The sequence below is a fragment of the Tachypleus tridentatus genome, chromosome 11 (assembly GCF_004210375.1).
Source record: "Tachypleus tridentatus isolate NWPU-2018 chromosome 11, ASM421037v1, whole genome shotgun sequence".
In the NCBI taxonomy this organism is placed as follows: Eukaryota; Metazoa; Arthropoda; class Merostomata; order Xiphosura; family Limulidae; genus Tachypleus; species Tachypleus tridentatus.
Window position 1 is genome coordinate 23448709 of NC_134835.1, and position 18762 is coordinate 23467470.

Sequence of the window (18762 nt, forward strand, 5' to 3'; positions counted from 1 at the left end):
TTGAAAAATAAAAATAAAAAAGTTAAATTTGACAAAAAATGTTAGTTGTAGAACCAGTTTGCAATTGTAGCTTAAATTTAACCCATAATAAGCTTTTTAATAACATGTGATTCCACAAATTGAAGGCTTCATGGTTAGGGCACTGAAACTTCCTATCTGCTGATCATAGACTTGAATTTTGTCAAAACGTATGTGGTGAGTGATACTGACAAACTGCCTTCCTTCTAGTCCAACATTTTCTAAACCTGGGTATTCACTACTGTATTCATTCAAAATATGGGTCAGCTAGATATACACTACTGTATTCATTCAAAATTAGGGTCAGCTAGATATACACTACTGTATTCATTACAAAATTAGAGTCAGCTAGAGATACACTACTGTATTCATTCAAAATTAGGGTCAGCTAGAGATACACTACTGTATTCATTCAAAATATGGGTCAGCTAGATATACACTACTGTATTCATTCAAAATTAGGGTCAGCTAGATATACACTACTGTATTCATTACAAAATTAGAGTCAGCTAGAGATACACTACTGTATTCATTCAAAATTAGGGTCAGCTAGAGATACACTACTGTATTCATTCAAAATTAGGGTCAGCTAGAGATACACTACTGTATTCATTCAAAATATGGGTCAGCTAGATATACACTACTGTATTCATTCAAAATTAGGGTCAGCTAGATATACACTACTGTATTCATTACAAAATTAGAGTCAGCTAGAGATACACTACTGTATTCATTCAAAATTAGGGTCAGCTAGAGATACACTACTGTATTCATTCAAAATTAGGGTCAGCTAGAGATACACTACTGTAATCATTCAAAATTAGGATCAGCTAAAAAATACACTACTGTATTCAAAATTAGGGTCAGCTAGAGATACACTACTGTATTCATTCAAAATTAGGGTCAGCTAGATATACACTACTGTATTCATTCAAAATTAGGGTCAGCTAGATATACACTACTGTATTCATTACAAAATTAGAGTCAGCTAGAGATACACTACTGTATTCATTCAAAATTAGGGTCAGCTAGAGATACACTACTGTATTCATTCAAAATTAGGGTCAGCTAGAGATACACTACTGTAATCATTCAAAATTAGGATCAGCTAAAAAATACACTACTGTATTCATTACAAAATTAGGGTCAGCTAGAGATACACTACTGTATTCATTACAAAATTAGGGTCAGCTAGAGATACACTACTGTATTCATTCAAAATTAGGGTCAGCTAGAGATACACTATTGTAATCATTCAAAATTAGGATCAGCTAAAAAATACACTACTGTATTCAAAATTAGGGTCAGCTAGAGATATACTACTGTATTCATTACAAAATTAGGGTCAGCTAGATATACACTACTGTATTCATTACAAAATTAGAGTCAGCTCGAGATACACTACTGTATTCATTCAAAATTAGGGTCAGCTAGAGATACACTACTGTAATCATTCAAAATTAGGGTCAGCTAGAGATACACAACTGTATTCATTACAAAATTAGGGTCAGCTAGAGATACTACTGTATTCATTACAAATTAGGGTCAGCTAGAGATACACAACTGTATTCATTACAAAATTAGGGTCAGCTAGAGATACTACTGTATTCTCTACAAATTAGGGTCAGCTAGTCATAGAGTAGCTTTGAGCAAATGTTCAAAACAAATCTAAATTACAGGAAACTTTAAATCTATAACAAGTATAAGAAGAAATAAATTAAATTAAATACAAACAATATGTACACAAACCTAGCTGGCCATTGTAATGAAATAAATTAAATTAAATACAAAAAATATGTACACAAACCTAGCTGGCCATAGTAATGAAATAAATTAAATTAACTACAAACAATATGTACACAAACCTAGCTGGCCATTGTAATATAGAAAGTTTTAATGTTACAAAAAAGTGTTGAACCAAGAAAGTCAAAACTACTTACATAAAATGTAAATTATTTTATCCATACCTTGGTAAATTATGTTTGTCTGAGTCAGAATAGTGATATTTCGACAGGTTATGTTTATATTCTTTCCTACTTATCTTTATAAAATTAATTTTTTTATGTATTATTTGTTTTCTTTTTCTTAGCTAAGTATGGGGTACATGTATATCTGATTCGATTAGTTTTGTTCATCCAGTACTGTGAAATAGTCGGTTAATATTAATTACCAGCCCTTGTATAATATTTAAAATTACAATAAATAATATTAAACATTTCCTATTTACATAATTTAAAACTATTCAAGCCACACATCTTCCACTCCACTCTACAAGTTTTGATGTGATCTGTGCCATCTCAATAAAGTTTTAAATTGTGTAAATAAGAACTATTGTTTTTAATTATTTATAATAAATTCATTGTTGATATTCAGACATTTTAAAGGTGGTTTTAAGTAGTTGATTTTTGTGGCCACCATTTTGTTTCATTAGAGACCCGAATATTAAGTAATACTTTACTTAAAAAATAACTAGTAAAAATTATTCAAATAAACCACCAGTTCTTTTAAAATATTTGTAATGAAACATATAAGTACTAATTTGTAAAGTGAGTTGTTTTAAATGTAATTCGAACCCAGGCGTTCTATCTGATATGGCACCTCTTGACAAAAGTTATCTGATATGGCACCTCTTGACAAAAGTTATCTGATATGGCACCTCTTCTTGACAAAAGTTATCTGATATGGCACCTCTTCTTGACAAAAGTTATCTGATATGGCACCTCTTCTTGACAAAAGTTATCTGATATGGCACCTCTTCTTGACAAAAGTTATCTGATATGGCACCTCTTCTTGACAAAAGTTATCTGATATAGCACCTCTTGACAAAAGTTATCTGATATGGCACCTCTTGACAAAAGTTATCTGATATGGCACCTCTTGACAAAAGTTATCTGATATGGCACCTCTTCTTGACAAAAGTTATCTGATATGGCACCTCTTGACAAAAGTTATCTGATATGGCACCTCTTCTTGACAAAAGCATTATCGGTACTTCAGTGCAAAATGTGTAAGTTTAATTTTAAAGTTAACTTTTTATGGATCTCTTCTATTAAAAAAAAACCTTGTTCAGACATCTAAAATTAAGTGTTGCATAACTGACAAGTTTCCCATGAACTTAAGTCTCACATGAAGGACTAGTTCCTTGCTGGTCAAGCAGTAAGTGTACAGGTTTATAGTGCTAAAATCAGGGGTTTAATTCCCCTTGGTGGACATAGAAGGTAGTCCAATGTCACTTTGCTATGAGAAAACACACACATATTAAGGATTATTGTTTTTGCCAGTGATGTCTTTTTTTTTTCCCCCAATTTATTGATAATTAACCATAATGATCGTGGTTTATGGTTTATCTGAAACTCTCTCCTGAGACGATAAAGTTTAACTTGTTGAGTTTAACTATGGTTAAGAAAGACAATGTACACAAGTTAAAACATCTTTCCAAAATTTATTCCATGTTCACAACAGTTAGGTGCTAGAATAAAAACAGAGAAATGTAGAAGATGATAACATTAAAATACATTGAATTTTAATACTGCATTTGTTAGCATGCTGGTCGAACGGTTGAACTTAAAATGTTAGCAACAACAAATAGACTTTAAGAAATTTACCACAGTTCACCAAATACTCAAAAAATGTTTTAATGAGAGTTTCAATAAATACAACACTGACAAGTTGTAAATTCACTTAGGAATTAAAAAACAAATGCTTGGGCATGCTGTTACATTTCTTACATGCACCAATGGAAGTTTTTGTTAAGGAAATACATAAGTGGGTTATCATGGTTGTAAATTAAGAGTCAAACTTCATTTGGAAGTGATTGTCTCAACACTTACATGATTAATACAGTCAGTCATCCATATACACAACTAACATCAAATTCGTCACGGGTGTCATATTAAAGTTCTTTATAGATACATGTCTCCTGGGGCCACAGCAAGCATGAAAATAGCTTAAGTGTAGAAAATTAGAACACTTGTGAAAAATCAGTCAACAGCACAATCAAAAGCTGCATGACAATAATTTATTATATGCAAAGAAGAGTACTGAAGAAAACATGGTTTAAGAGATCCTAATGCTCAGGAAAAAAACAAAACATCTTTATATTTTGAAAATAGCTGCAATGTGCAATTTTTGCAGTTTAAACATAATTTGATATTTATTCTCACTGGATGTGTGAAGAGGATAGTAAACGTCTGTCATGTTTGCAGTATTTCAACTTTAACTGACCTGTAGTAAGAACTATTCTGTTGACGGATTCGTTTCCAATGTTAGTACACGTATTTTAACAAGCTCTCGTAATACAGGGATAGGGTAGGTACTTCAAAAACGTTTCTTTTTCCACCAGATTATTACTTACCTTCAAACATTCTCTTTATCTCACTAAACTTCTTCAAAAAATAATTCACAATCTGAATCCTTAAGTACACAGCCATATGATAAAGATGATTGTTGTTTCTTTATCTTATATGAATTCACTTGCTCTGTTGACACTAAATAATAAAGATATGAACATCAATATAGGTACCTTCCTAAGCCTTTATGTAAAGCAGATAATCCCCTCGTTATACAGAACATGGAAGGCACCAGAGTTCACAACAACAACAAAAGAACGCCATGTAACAATGATAAAACCACAAAAATATACACTGAAAACAGTGAAAGTTATTTTTACTTTAAAGGCTAGTACATGTTTGTTACTAGTATTTCCAAATTACTGTTTTTGAACATACTTTCATATATGTGTTTCTACAGTCAAATTGGTTGTCACCTGCATTAGTGTATGTTTGTGAATGGAAATTCTACACAGACGTAACTAGAGTAACTGTCGACTTTAAAAACGTATAGAAGTATATATCTCATCACAGCAAAATGGCACTGATAGCCAACAACATTGAGAAAGAACAAGGCTTACTGAAAGTTCTGATCGTAACAAGTTAGAACCACATAATTATGTACACGAGACAACTTCATAATCACACGTTGTACTTACAACATAGCTCTGGCCTTTTGTTATTTTATCCCAACGTTTAAATATTAGAGACAAAAAGTTAGGATGAGGGACCCCTTTGAAGGAATTCTACAAACTGTATCACCAATATAAAGATTACGTTCACAGACTATTATGTGAGTAGAGAGATAACAGTACAAACTTCATGCTATTTGAACTAACAAAGATCAACTTACAATATAATAATTCACTACACTAACAACACTGAAGTTGTGTTTTAAGTAACAAGATCATTAAGACGGTACGTTAAACAATTTTACTGTTAATATTTTATTATTCATAGATTCTGATACTGATGGCACATAAATACTGAGCTTTGCCATTCCTGCCACTGAACTTGAACACGGTATACTTTAATTCAGGGAAAATAAGATTAGATACTTGTACAAGTTCATAGGAAGTTGAAATGTAGACACACACATATATATACATACAGAAATATTTAACATTTGGCACTTTCTTTGACCAGCCATGAAATGTGAACAGGACTTTCTTAAAATCATTCTGGTCAGTGTTTAATACATATTTTCATGAAAAATTTTACTTGAAGAAAAATTCTGTTCAAAATTTGGTTTGTTAGTGTTCAAAGTTCAAGGCTGGTCAATGCCTGAAATCCTGCAAGTTACAGCACCAGTCAAAATCCCTAACTTTATTTAGGATAACTTTGTTCTCCAGAAAGCCACATGAAACAACAGTAGTATCAGAAGTGGGGTAAGAGACGTGGTAGCTGGAAAATTTCAAGATCCATGGCTACCGAACGACGATGGTGGAAGAAGAATCTTCGTGCTGAGTCGTGACAGCCGAGGCTCTAGACACAGAGATAACTGGTACAGTTCATCATCCTGCATCAAACGTTTCTCATCAAGAAGATAATTCGTAACCTGCCAAAAAAGCTATAGTATTAATATGTTACTATCCACTGAGGTGAATTACTTGAAATGTTGATTATAAAAATAAAAAATATTATCACGTGCTTTTTATTTAGATAACCACTGTTTGGAGAACACGTCTGATATGTAAAGTATTAAATTTTTAAAAACTGTGACAACAGTTGAACATTCATTTGTCTTAAAAGGCAAACTTTATATGCAACTGTTCACTAAACTATACGTGAAATCATTTGGGCAACTCCCATGAAACTTATTTAGTATCTAAACCAAGGCTTGTTATCTGTAAAAAATATACATAACTGTTAGAAAAATAAAGTTTTGATTTATAAACGGAAGCTTGTGCTCGGATAAGATCAAAATATGCCGTTAACAACCTGTATTAAACTGACATCTTGTTCACAAGATCTGAATGATTGTTGGGTTAAATTTCAGAATAGTTCGTGAGAAGAAAACAGTAAGTTATTAAACTTTCACAGCTTTAGGAGAAAAGAAAAACAATGACAATAATACATTTAAAGAATGGCCTGTGATATATGAAAGTAACAAAAGAGAAAAATGAAGCCTGACTAAATAAACAATGTACATGTACCAACGTTTTATCTACACTTTCTAACTGGTTCTTGCTCCTTGTTTTAAATGTATTACTTTATTTGTTATTAAAATAAGGTTCCATAAATAATACATATATATATTTTTTTTTAATAATTAATTTTTATTGTCATGAACAGTTCAAATTCAGCTTTTAAGTTTTCATAGGAGGATAAAAGTAGTTAGCTGATACACAGGAACTAAAGAAAATTACCAAATTTATTACCTTTGGACTCATTTGAATTTTGTAGGGAGTTTGCTGAAAGTGGCGAATTTCCCGAATCACGTGAGCAATCTGGAAACATTAAATATCCACACACAATTAAATGTTATCTTGTATAGAAGCCCTGAACTACAAAGTGAAATAAACATTAACTTGTATGTACAAGATAATGTGTCAAACATATAAGAAAGTATCTCACAGACGAGATAAAACGAAACTTCATACTGTTGGTATTACGACTCAACAGTGTGCAACATATTCCAATCTAATATGTGAATATTTTGTCAATATGATCAGAGAATTGTTTACTCAGAGTGTTATGTAGTGTCTCAAGCCGTAGAAATATACCATGACAACTAGTAAGAAGTCTCAAAGTTTTCCTCTGTGGTAATCCCAAGTGGAAGTACAAAGATGGTAGAGTGTCAAGTTTAAGTGTCATTTTGTACAGTCAGTTTATGTTACATTATTAGTAAACACTGTTATTTCATTACTAATAAACAGTATGAAGAATGTGAATACATATGAATTATTATCTCGTAAACAGGACTTTTCATACATACAAGCTGAGACCTTTTTTATTAAAGTTGCAGTTCAAGGTTTTCATAATCTTGTGATAGGAGTTGCCTATACATTTTAGATGTAACCATGGTAATCCTATGTTTAACTGTTTATTAGAACGTTGCAAGTTCCTTTTCTGGAGTCTGATGCTTTGCAACTTTTCAGTTTAACCATTTATATAAGAATTAAAATGGAATTTGTGTCCTATTAATTTTGATACTATAGCACTTTTAAGGTAAAATTTTTAAAAAACCAAGTTATTTGTTAATCCTGACATAATTATACTAATAAAATGCATAAGAACTAAGGGAATGCTTAAAATGTTATTTTTAACTTAACTGCAAACAAACTGTTACATGGATAAATTATATTTAAAATAAACTCGAACTTACCATTCTCATTTTCGAAAAATTTAGCAGCCCTTCATCGGTGAAGTTTGGAGTACCTTCTTCAATAAAAGACAAGTCTGTGAGGTACATGCCCAGGTAAGGAATACATGGTGGGTCACACCTGGAATGGAAACATGATTTTATATTAGTTATAATAGAAGCTTTTTAAAGTTGTTTGTTCACTATATGTTACATTTTTTAAATACTTTTGAATATTTATATTCTTCATTATTTGAAGACGAATCTCATGTTTTTTTCCTTCTAAAAGTGGTTTTGATTAAGTTTGCTTTCCTAAATTTCACATGCAAATTCTCTCTGTGGCTTGAAGGTGTATAATGCTAAAATTTAGGGTTTGATCCCTACAGTAGGAAAGGAACACAAATAACCCATTACACATTTTTATGTTTAAAAACAAACAAGATTGTTGTTCTTGTCAGTAGCAGAGAACTAATATTAAACTAGTAGACAAGTTAGTGTACTGTTACCCCTTATATAAAACAAAATCTTAAACTACTAAAGTTATACAGAACCACATTGCAACTGGTGTCACACAACTACTGGACTTTCACTCCCTCATACAGAACTCTGAAGTAATGTTAATCACACAATTACTGGACTCTCTCCACCTGTGTCATACAACTATTGGACTCTCACCCTCTCATATGGAACTACAAAGCAATTGGTGTCACATAACAACTGGACTTTCACACAAGGGGTGATTCCCACCTTGTGTCATACAAGTTCTAAGTTTTATCCAATCACATAACATTGAATCCTAATCCGTAAGTTGATAACTTGTTAATTGGCTTTCAAATGATTAACTGCTAACCTGCAAAACTCAGCCGCTCAAACAAAATCTGTATCTTAACATGTTATACAACTATTACCTTTTTTTCTCTCATACAAAAGCTACCTGTGAAATTAAAAAAAAAAAAAAGTGTCAATTTTAACCTGTGAAGGGCATCCCTCATGTTCCGAAACCTCCCATCAGCTGAGACTAGGACTTGCAGTTTGTCAACTGTCTGCTTGGTCTAGTTTAGAAATAAAATATATTCAGTTAACAGATCTTGCAGCCTTATCTAATACAATATAAAATATATATATATAATAAATAAATAAAATGATTTAAGGTACGTACTGTTTTAGAAACCTTTTCCCACGTTTTCTTTAGTCGAAACACTGAACTGTTCATAAATGCTGCACAGATCTGGAGGACACCATTAAAGTTGTGAAGACAGCGACATATGTCAGCTACTGCTGCCCACTTTTCAATGACGCACACCCTCTTAGCCATCTCTGGAGTTCTCATGATTTCGGACACAACTAGCCGACTCACCTGTTGGATTAAAACTACCAATCTAAAGAAACTGTTTTCATGCAACTGTATGTACTGAAGTATGGATGTTCACAATACCCAGAAACTATAAAGTTTTTGTTGATTGCACTCCAGGTGTTCGAATACCTCGCCATCACTTGAAAATAAGTGAAAGTAGTAAGTTATTATTTTGAGGTATTAACCTTATTTTTCCCCTCAAGCAAAACATGTCAGCATAAAATATGTCATAACAATAATTTCCCTGAAATAAAAAATAATTTTCTATAAGATCCCTGGTTTCTCGGTGGTAAGTAAGAGGTTTTATAATGTTATAAAAAAACAGGTTTCAATACCTGTGTTGGGCAAAATGCAAGTAGACTACAATGTAACACTGTGGTCAACATCAAAACAAACAAGATACTTTACCAGATACAAGTTTTTACAATCAACAGATTAAGGTAAACAAGTTATCCACAGAGGAAGCTGAATAGTTGTAAGAAGTGTTAACAATTTAAATAAAACCTTTCATAATCCTATTGCCAATCCTTATGACCAGAAAAATTAATAGATATAAACTGGTGCTGGTTTCAACTCCTTTTGATCCATTGGCTTATTAGCATACTGTAACTTGAATCAGTTCTAGATAATGCATGTTCAGTACTGGAACTGTTATCATCAGTATAAATGTACACTACCACATTCCTCCTTTCTCAAAACAAGGTCCCTCCTAATCTCAGGACGATAGGATAATCACTACCAATGATTGCCTAATTTACACATCACCTAGGATCACACACCAAATGAACTATGTGGCTTCTGCTATTAATGTTTTTTTCATCTAAATAGTTTAACTCCATAGCTACTACCAATAAGAAACCTTTCAACAACTTACATCGTTAAATCTCCTAGTCATCAGTATGATATGTGGAGCTTTTGTTGTTTTCTCAGCTTTCATCCATGCTTGCCCAAGAAATTCTCTGTAAATGATACATAAATGTTACAAAAGTAAGACACATAAAATATTCTTACAGTTTAAAACAGACACTGTTACAAAGGTGGAGCCTCTGATGAACAGTCAGTTACACAAATCATTATCTTGTTTTGTTTTTGTCACAGTAAAGAAGTAAAAACTTTACTAAGCCTGAGCTATCAAATCAACAACTGCTCTTATTGAAAGTTATGATTTTTATGTATTGAATATCTATTCTTCTTATGAGGTTTGATTGAAAAGAAGTGACTGCATCTGAAATCAAAGGTAAAATATTTTTGTGCCAGAAGTGGCTCAAATTAATGGTAAGTGAGCAGTACGACAGATCACAAGGTTTGAGACACAATGCTACTGAATGCCCATGCAATTTCTGCTGTGAGCATGCTATAAAAGTGACAGTCAATCAAAAAAGTTACGGACTTGTTCTTCTGCTAATTAACAGTTCAAGATACCTCAAGCATAGCAAATTTAACCTGACTCTTTAGTTTACAAGGTGTGATTCAGGTTAAAAATACAGATATGTAACCAGAATCATACAGATACGTAACCAGAATCAAAACAATAAATAGAAATCTTAAACTTTTCATCCACTCACATTTTTCTTTTGATATTAAACATAATAAAGATTGGACAATAAACTACACTCACTCGCTCCTGATGGAGATAAAAATCTGGTGATCCAGGAAAGTCATTCCTTCAGCCAATTCCAAAGCTGATAAAGTCTCTATAGTTTCCTTACTTGGAATCTGAAAAAGAAATTGCTTTAAAGATAAATGACAAAGTTTTGAAATTCAAGGTTACCTCATTTTCATTGCCTAACGAACAATATCTAAAATACAGAATAAAAAGTAAAATAAAAACTTCACATTGTAAATAACCAAGTTGTTTAGTAATTAACCTTAAGTAATGTGAACCTTTGTTCCTTTCCTCTCTGATTTAGAACATAGAGATATCTGTGAAACTAACCAAGCTGTTTGGTATTTAAACTTAAGTAATGTGAACCTTTGTTCCTTTCCTCTCTGATTCAGAACATAGAGACATCTGTGAAACTAACCAAGCTGTTTAGTATTTAAACTTAAGTAATGTGAACCTCTGTTCCTTTCCTCTCTGATTTAGAACATAGAGACATCTGTGAAACTAACCAAGCTGTTTAGTATTTAAACTTAAGTAATGTGAACCTTTGTTCCTTTCCTCTCTGATTTAGAACATAGAGACATCTGTGAAACTAACCAAGCTGTTTAGTATTTAAACTTAAGTAATGTGAACCTTTGTTCCTTTCCTCTCTGATTTAGAACATAGAGACATCTGTGAAACTAACCAAGCTGTTTAGTATTTAAACTTAAGTAATGTGAACCTTTGTTCCTTTCCTCTCTGATTTAGAACATAGAGACATCTGTGAAACTAACCAAGCTGTTTAGTATTTAAACTTAAGTAATGTGAACCTCTGTTCCTTTCCTCTCTGATTTAGAACACAGGTACATCTGTGACATGAACAAGATATAAGTAATACATTTCCTGATGGGGTAAGTTTATCATGTCACGTGTACCACATCTTACCATAGGTGGTGACAGTAGAACATCCAGTTCAACTTTTGTTGTCTTTTCTTGATCTTGTTTGCTTATCATCTGTAATATCTGAGCTGCTGCCTTGTGTTCAGCAGGTAACAAGTTTGTGTTGTGAACTAGTTCCTCTAAAAAATCATTTGTCAACTGGAGGAGTTTAGGATCATTTTCAAAATCCTGAAAGAATAATAGTTTGTAATCTTCAGAAGTTAAAGAATGCAAATATCAAAATAAAAATCTCCATAAATCAGAAAAACAAATAAAAAAACTCCAGTACCTGGGAATGTTTGGATACCCAGTGACGTAGAACGTTCAAAACTCTCATGGTAGCAGCTGTGCTAATCATAGACTCTCGCTTGGCCTTTGTATTGGGGATCTTCAAATCTGTTCCAGCTGTCAGGTACAGGTTAAATTCATTCTTTACTTCTTAGACTTATAAAGATTTAAATAAAAGATTTTTGAGACAAATATATATAAAAAATATGTTCGACATTTCATGTAAATAAAAATGTTTTATTTATTGTTTGCATAAAAACAATACATTTACACAATTATGAATATTTTGTTAGATGTTTCATGTAAAGAAAAATGTGTTTATTATTTGTATATCAATAAGACATTCACAAAATTATTGAAAATGTCTCAGGTGTTTTGCACAAGTAAAGATACGTTTATTGTTTCTATAGCAACACTAGGTTTGTACAATTATGTATTTTAAATCTTAAACAAAGATGTTTTTATAGAAGGAATATATTCACACAATTGTGAACAGCATGTTAAGTGTTTGATGCAAACAAGGACATTGTATTATTGTTTATGTAGCAGTAGTGCAATCATAAAACTATAGACAGTGTGTTATCTAAGTGTATCACATAAATAAAGACATTGTATTTATTGTTTGTATATTAAACTCACAATGTTTGATAACAACTTTCACCTGATATAAACTTTGGCTTTAAATAGTACAATTAGTTTAGGAAACCACCACAGCCCCGTGTTTTGGGAATTTTTAATTTCTTTCAGCCACCGAGTCTTTCTTAAATACTGACTTTAATGTCCTCCTCAGGAAATTAGAGTCAGTTTTAAAATTCACTAGACAACTTTTCCACACAGAGAATATAAAAATGAAAACAACCACTCCAGAGTACATACACTAATTGAATTTATATACATGTCACTGAAAAAAAATAGACATTACATTGCTATATATATATATATATATATATATATCATTAGTGTATCAAATTGAGATGGATAAGACAAAAACATATCACACAGCAGACTTGGGTATAAACATCATTCAATGAATTTATTAAACCTAAAATTGACATTAAATACATTAACCAGCACTGTTTCAAAACTCCCATTATATCAGTAGTAACACATGTTTTATATTGAACTATGTCCTGAGACTATTGCTGTTTCAAAACTCCCATTATATCAGTAGTAACACATGTTTTATATTGAACTATGTCCTAGGACTATTAAAACTACAGCAACTTAGTACAGATTTAAAAAACGTCAAACCCATCTTGAAACCTACCTGCACTGGGAAAATGGCTACCAGCTCGTGATTGGGGTTGTGACGGTGGTTCTGGTGGATTACTAGACCCTGCTGTGGCTGCTGCAAACGCTGCTGCCGCTGAACTTGTGCTAGATCTAAAGTAACACAGTACAAAGTGAACGCCAGTTACTAACCCTGAAATGCACACTTTCTTAACGTTTATAATTAACATAAACCTAAGTATACAAAGGTTATTAATGAACAAAATCATAATTATTGTCAAGACAGTTGGTTATGAAGAGCACGTTTCTTTAATCAGTTTTCACTTTCCCCAGTTCTTGACTAATGTTGTGAACTGACAGTATAAATAACAAATCTGAACTTGAATAAGGTGGAATAATCTTAAAAAAAATCAAAACAAATTATGTGAGATAAAATTAGAACAGAAAGTTTTTAACTTAATGGAATACTTGTTCAAAAACACTTATGTACAGGCAGTGAGGCATGTTTGTAACAAAGATTTAGCTAACATCAGAGTGTGTCTTGTACTGTACTAAAGATTTTTATATGAATTCACTAATTATTATTTGACGAACCTGCGAGTTGATGCCCGGGATGAAGTCACTACCACACCAGCTTTACTGCTATGTTGTGGAGAGTCTGGGTACTGGAAGCTGCTTCTTGGAGTTGAGAGTATGGTTGACTCTGTCTGGAAACTACTCCGTGGAGTGGTTGAAGGACTTCCACTTTCAGTTTCACTGCTTCCTCTCTTCCCCACTGCTATTATGTCAAAAGTAAGTTAAATATTTGAAGTAAATGTGTAAACACACAAAATATAATACAATATTTCTAAATGAAAAAGTAAAATTAAAATAAATTCCCACACCTGCCAGTTTTATTTAGAAATTGTAATACTCAGAGTGTCAGTATAGGATGTGCTCCATCCTGCTCCCGTGGCTCAGCCATAAGCCTCAGGACTTATAACAATGATCAAACCCAACTTTTTTTTTCTAAACATCAAAAAATTTTAAAATAAAAAAACATGCCTCAATCTTGTTCTTCCATTACATTAATAACAGATCTAATTATGTACAATAATTAAATGTGAGGTTCAACTCCTCACAATGGATGGAATTCTGTGCTAAACAGAAGCCCCAAGACAAATTAATTCCAAGAAACAAAGAAAAAAGTAAAAGTACTCAAAAAATGTACAAATTGGTTTTTATAGAATATTTTATTAGTTTTGCCAGAATATTCTACAACTAATCTTCCAGGTTTATATACTTTAGATACAAAGAACTATAATCACACAGGTAGGTTTTATTTTGATTCATTTCCAATACAAAGTTCTATGCTAATTAAGTACGCCAACCACATGAGTGGCCACCAGTTTTAGGTAAGTAAAAGATAAATAACCTGTAACTAACTCCTTTCTTTAAAACATTTTAATTTTTTGCAGAGAACACCCCTCACCATGAGAGAAATAAAATATCCATCTTATTATTCTAAACTTTTGTTTAAGGCAAACTCGAGTTTATTAATGGACATTTCTATAAATGTAACTAAAATCACAACCTATTTAGAATTAACTGGATTACACTTTGTAACACAAGTTTTGTTCCTGGATAGTATGTTATTTCTTAAGTGCTTATGTTGTAAAAGTACAGAAAATGGTCATTATTCCCTTTGAACTTTGCTTTTGTGACCTAGATAATGAAATTTAGGAAGTAACCTATTTTCTATGTAAAAATGGGCACATTTTCATAAGGTCTGAATAAAACAACATATAAATCAATATTTACGTGTATTTATACTAAAGTTACAAAAAATGTTTAGAAGTGAGTAGTTTTTTCAGATTTGCGACTGTAATGTAAATCACTTTCACGTATCAGTCCTCAAATATAGTCTCCTATCATGTTTTCGTTATATGCTCTCAGGTCACAAAAACAAAGTTTGAATAGAGAAATAGGTCTTTTCAATTTGTCATAAGCAATTGGGAAACAACACTTTCTGTCCAGGAAAAAGTAAAACTTCTGTTACATAGTGTTAATGAACCTGCAAAGTATCGATAGCTCCTGAAGAAGATGTAATTGTGAAACTTTAAACTAATCAAGTTACATCCTGGAAAAACAGATTTTATTCACATTTATAAAAATGTTCATTTTATTTTTATTTCCAAATTTTGGAATTGCACCTTTACCAGGGGTTATACCTGCTTATCAGATGGCACAGTTATAATTTGTTTTTTACTTGTTTATGTTTGATGGTGGGAAAGGTCTGTTTTCTCTAATTACATCTCAACATACCATTATCAATATATTTTAATATTAAAAACTACCATACCTCCCCTGACTCTTAAATATGTCATAACATTTGGAGCCGATTGGCTGGACTGAACCGGTGGTGGAATCTGCCGTTGTTTATCCAGAGGAAAACGAATCGGAGAAGACATTGAGGGAAGAGGTGTTTGAGGGGGCGTGTTTTCAGGAGTTCTAACTGGTGAAGTTCGTTCAGGTATGCGCTGTGGGGCAATTGTTCTGCAAAAGTTAACCACTCTTGTTAATCATAGTTTGTTGATTTATCATCTAAACATATGACTTCTACAGATATGGCTACAAATATGATGTGGAAGTTAGTAGTCAATCAGATGACTTCTACAGGTATGGCTACAAATACGAGGATGAAGCTACTAGTCAATCAGATGACTTCTACAGGTATGGCTACAAACACGAGGATGAAGCTACTGGTCAATCAGATGACTTCTACAAGTATGGCTACAAATATGATGTTGAAGTTACTAGTCAATCAGATGACTTCTACAGGTACGGCTACAAACACGAGGATGAAGCTACTAGTCAATCAGATGACTTCTACAGGTATGGCTACAAATATGATGTTGAAGTTACTAGTCAATCAGATGACTTCTACAGGTACGGCTACAAACACGAGGATGAAGCTACTAGTCAATCAGATGACTTCTACAGGTATGGCTACAAATATGATGTTGAAGTTACTGGTCAATCAGATGACTTCTACAAGTATGGCTACAAATATGATGTTGAAGTTACTAGTCAATCAGATGACTTCTACAGGTACGGCTACAAACATGAGGATGAAGCTACTAGTTAATCAGATGACTTCTACAGGTATGGCTACAAACAAGAGGATGAAGCTACTGGTCAATCAGATGACTTCTACAAGTATGGCTACAAATATGATGTTGAAGTTACTAGTCAATCAGATGACTTCTACAGGTATGGCTACAAACACGAGGATGAAGCTACTAGTCAATCAGATGACTTCTACAGGTATGGCTACAAATGTAATGTGGAAGTTACTAGTCAATCAGATGACTTCTACAGGTATGGCTACAAATATGAGGATGAAGCTACTAGTCAATCAGATGACTTCTACAGGTATGGCTACAAACACGAGGATGAAGTTACTAATCAATCAGATGACTTCTACAGGTATGGCTACAAACATGAGGATGAAGCTACTAGTCAATCAGATGACTTCTACAGGTATGGCTACAAATATGATGTGGAAGTTACTAGTCAATCAGATGACTTCTACAAGTATGGCTACAAATATGATGTGGAAGTTACTAGTCAATCAGATGACTTCTACAGGTATGGCTACAAATATGATGTGGAAGTTACTAGTCAATCAGATGACTTCTACAGATATGGCTACAAACACAAGGATGAAGCTACTAGTCAATCAGATGACTTCTACAGGTATGGCTACAAACATGAGGATGAAGCTGCTAGTCAATCAGATGACTTCTACAGGTATGGCTACAAATATGATGTTGAAGTTACTAGTCAATCAGATGACTTCTACAGGTATGGCTACAAATATGATGTTGAAGTTACTAGTCAATCAGATGACTTCTACAGGTATGGCTACAAATATGATGTTGAAGTTACTAGTCAATCAGATGACTTCTACAGGTATGGCTACAAATATGATGTGGAAGTTACTAGTCAATCAGATGACTTCTACAGGTATGGCTACAAATATGATGTTGAAGTTACTAGTCAATCAGATGACTTCTACAGGTATGGCTACAAACACGAGGATGAAGCTACTGGTCAATCAGATGACTTCTACAGGTATGGCTACAAACACGAGGATGAAGCTAATGGTTAATCAGATGACTTCTACAGGTATGGCTACAAATATGATGTGGAAGTTACTAGTCAATCAGATGACTTCTACAGGTATGGCTACAAACACGAGGATGAAGCTACTAGTCAATCAGACGCTTTCTACAAGTATGGCTAAAAACGTGAGGATAAAGCTACTAGTCAATCAAATAACCTTTCAAAAATATCATCAAAATGAAAAATCTGGCCAATGATTATTGAGATTACCATCTGCACATATGGTTCAGGCAATATCAATGTAATTGCTAGTCTACAAGGGGGCCTTCAACATATTTGAAAGAGCACAGATGGAGCAAATCAATCAATAACATGACTTTTTAAGAAAATAGCAAAGGACATAAGAAAATAACAAGTTGGAAAGAAAACCTACCACAGGCATGACTGAAAACACAAGATAGAAAACTAGTGGTATGACAACCTTCCAGAGTATGACTGAAAACACACATCAGAACAACTGGTGGTAAGACAACCTTCCAGAGTATGACTGAAAACACAGGACAGAACTGGTGGTAAGACAACCTTCCAGAGTATGACTGAAAACACAGAACAGAACAACTGGGAGTAAGACAACCTTCCAGAGTATGACTGAAAACACAGAATAGAACAACTAGTGGTAAGGCAACCTTCCAGAGTATGACTGAAAACACAGAACAGAACAACCAGTGATAAGACAACCTTCCAGAGTATGACTGAAAACACAAAACAAAACAACCAGTGGTAACGCAACCTTCCAGGGTATGACTGAAAACACAGAAAAGAACAACTAGTGATAAGACAACCTTCCAGATTATGACTAAAAACACAAAACAGAACAACTAGTGGTAACACAACCTTCCACAGTATGACTGAAAACACAGAACAGAACAACTAGTGATAAGACAACCTTCCAGAGTTCAATGAATTCTACGTCTTTAATTTTTGAGACAACAGTAACAATCAGTCTGCCATATGCTTTTTCTTTTAGTTTGTCAAGTGATGTTCTGTAATGATAACATAATTACTAATATACTTTGTAACATTACCTCATGTAATTTATTTACAAACATTATGTAATTAACTGGTGAGTCTACAATGGGATAGTTACCTCTTTGTTCAATTGACCATAATTTAAAGGCTAATTAATCTGATTACTTTGCAAATAGATATATTTAATTTAATTTCATAAGAATAAACTAATTCCAACATATCTGTTTTATTTCCAACACATAATGAATGTGACCATAGAACTCTCTAAGATATATAAGATAAACCTTAAAAATATAGTGTCACTTGTAATTTCTACCCATAACGTTAAAGTCATAACAGAAACTTTCTGTGGTGGTAGCTTCCAAAAGCATTGACGGAATCACATCTAACAGACAAAATCCAAACTTGGATGAAACTAATAAGCAAACATGGAAAATCAATCAGTGTAGAATTGAGTGCTAAAACCCACAACACCTACCCTTTCTCACTGTCTGCAGCCAGTTGTGAGAAGACAGTACCCACAACACCTACCCCCTCTCACTGTCTGCAGCCAGTTGTGAGAAGACAGTACCCACAACACCTA

At 33.0% G+C, this 18762-nt stretch overlaps 1 protein-coding gene and 1 long non-coding RNA gene across 2 annotated transcripts in view; one reads left to right on the plus strand and one right to left on the minus strand.

Moving 5' to 3' along the window:
- Positions 1–1690: 1690 nt before the first annotated feature.
- LOC143231748 (uncharacterized) lies at positions 1691–11564 on the plus strand. Its single transcript, XR_013017155.1, has 5 exons — positions 1691–3025; positions 5699–5947; positions 7699–7767; positions 8843–9163; positions 11443–11564. It is a non-coding gene; the product is annotated as an uncharacterized LOC143231748 (long non-coding RNA).
- Positions 3441–18762, minus strand: part of LOC143231746 (ras-specific guanine nucleotide-releasing factor 2-like) — a 133634-nt gene continuing 118312 nt past the window's right edge. The window contains 12 exon segments of the mRNA XM_076466378.1: positions 3441–5904; positions 6728–6796; positions 7675–7792; positions 8623–8702; positions 8810–9007; positions 9879–9963; positions 10623–10720; positions 11532–11714; positions 11815–11930; positions 13081–13196; positions 13638–13821; positions 15385–15578. Coding sequence (XP_076322493.1) covers positions 5761–5904; positions 6728–6796; positions 7675–7792; positions 8623–8702; positions 8810–9007; positions 9879–9963; positions 10623–10720; positions 11532–11714; positions 11815–11930; positions 13081–13196; positions 13638–13821; positions 15385–15578 — 1585 coding nt within the window. The 3' untranslated portion in view covers positions 3441–5760.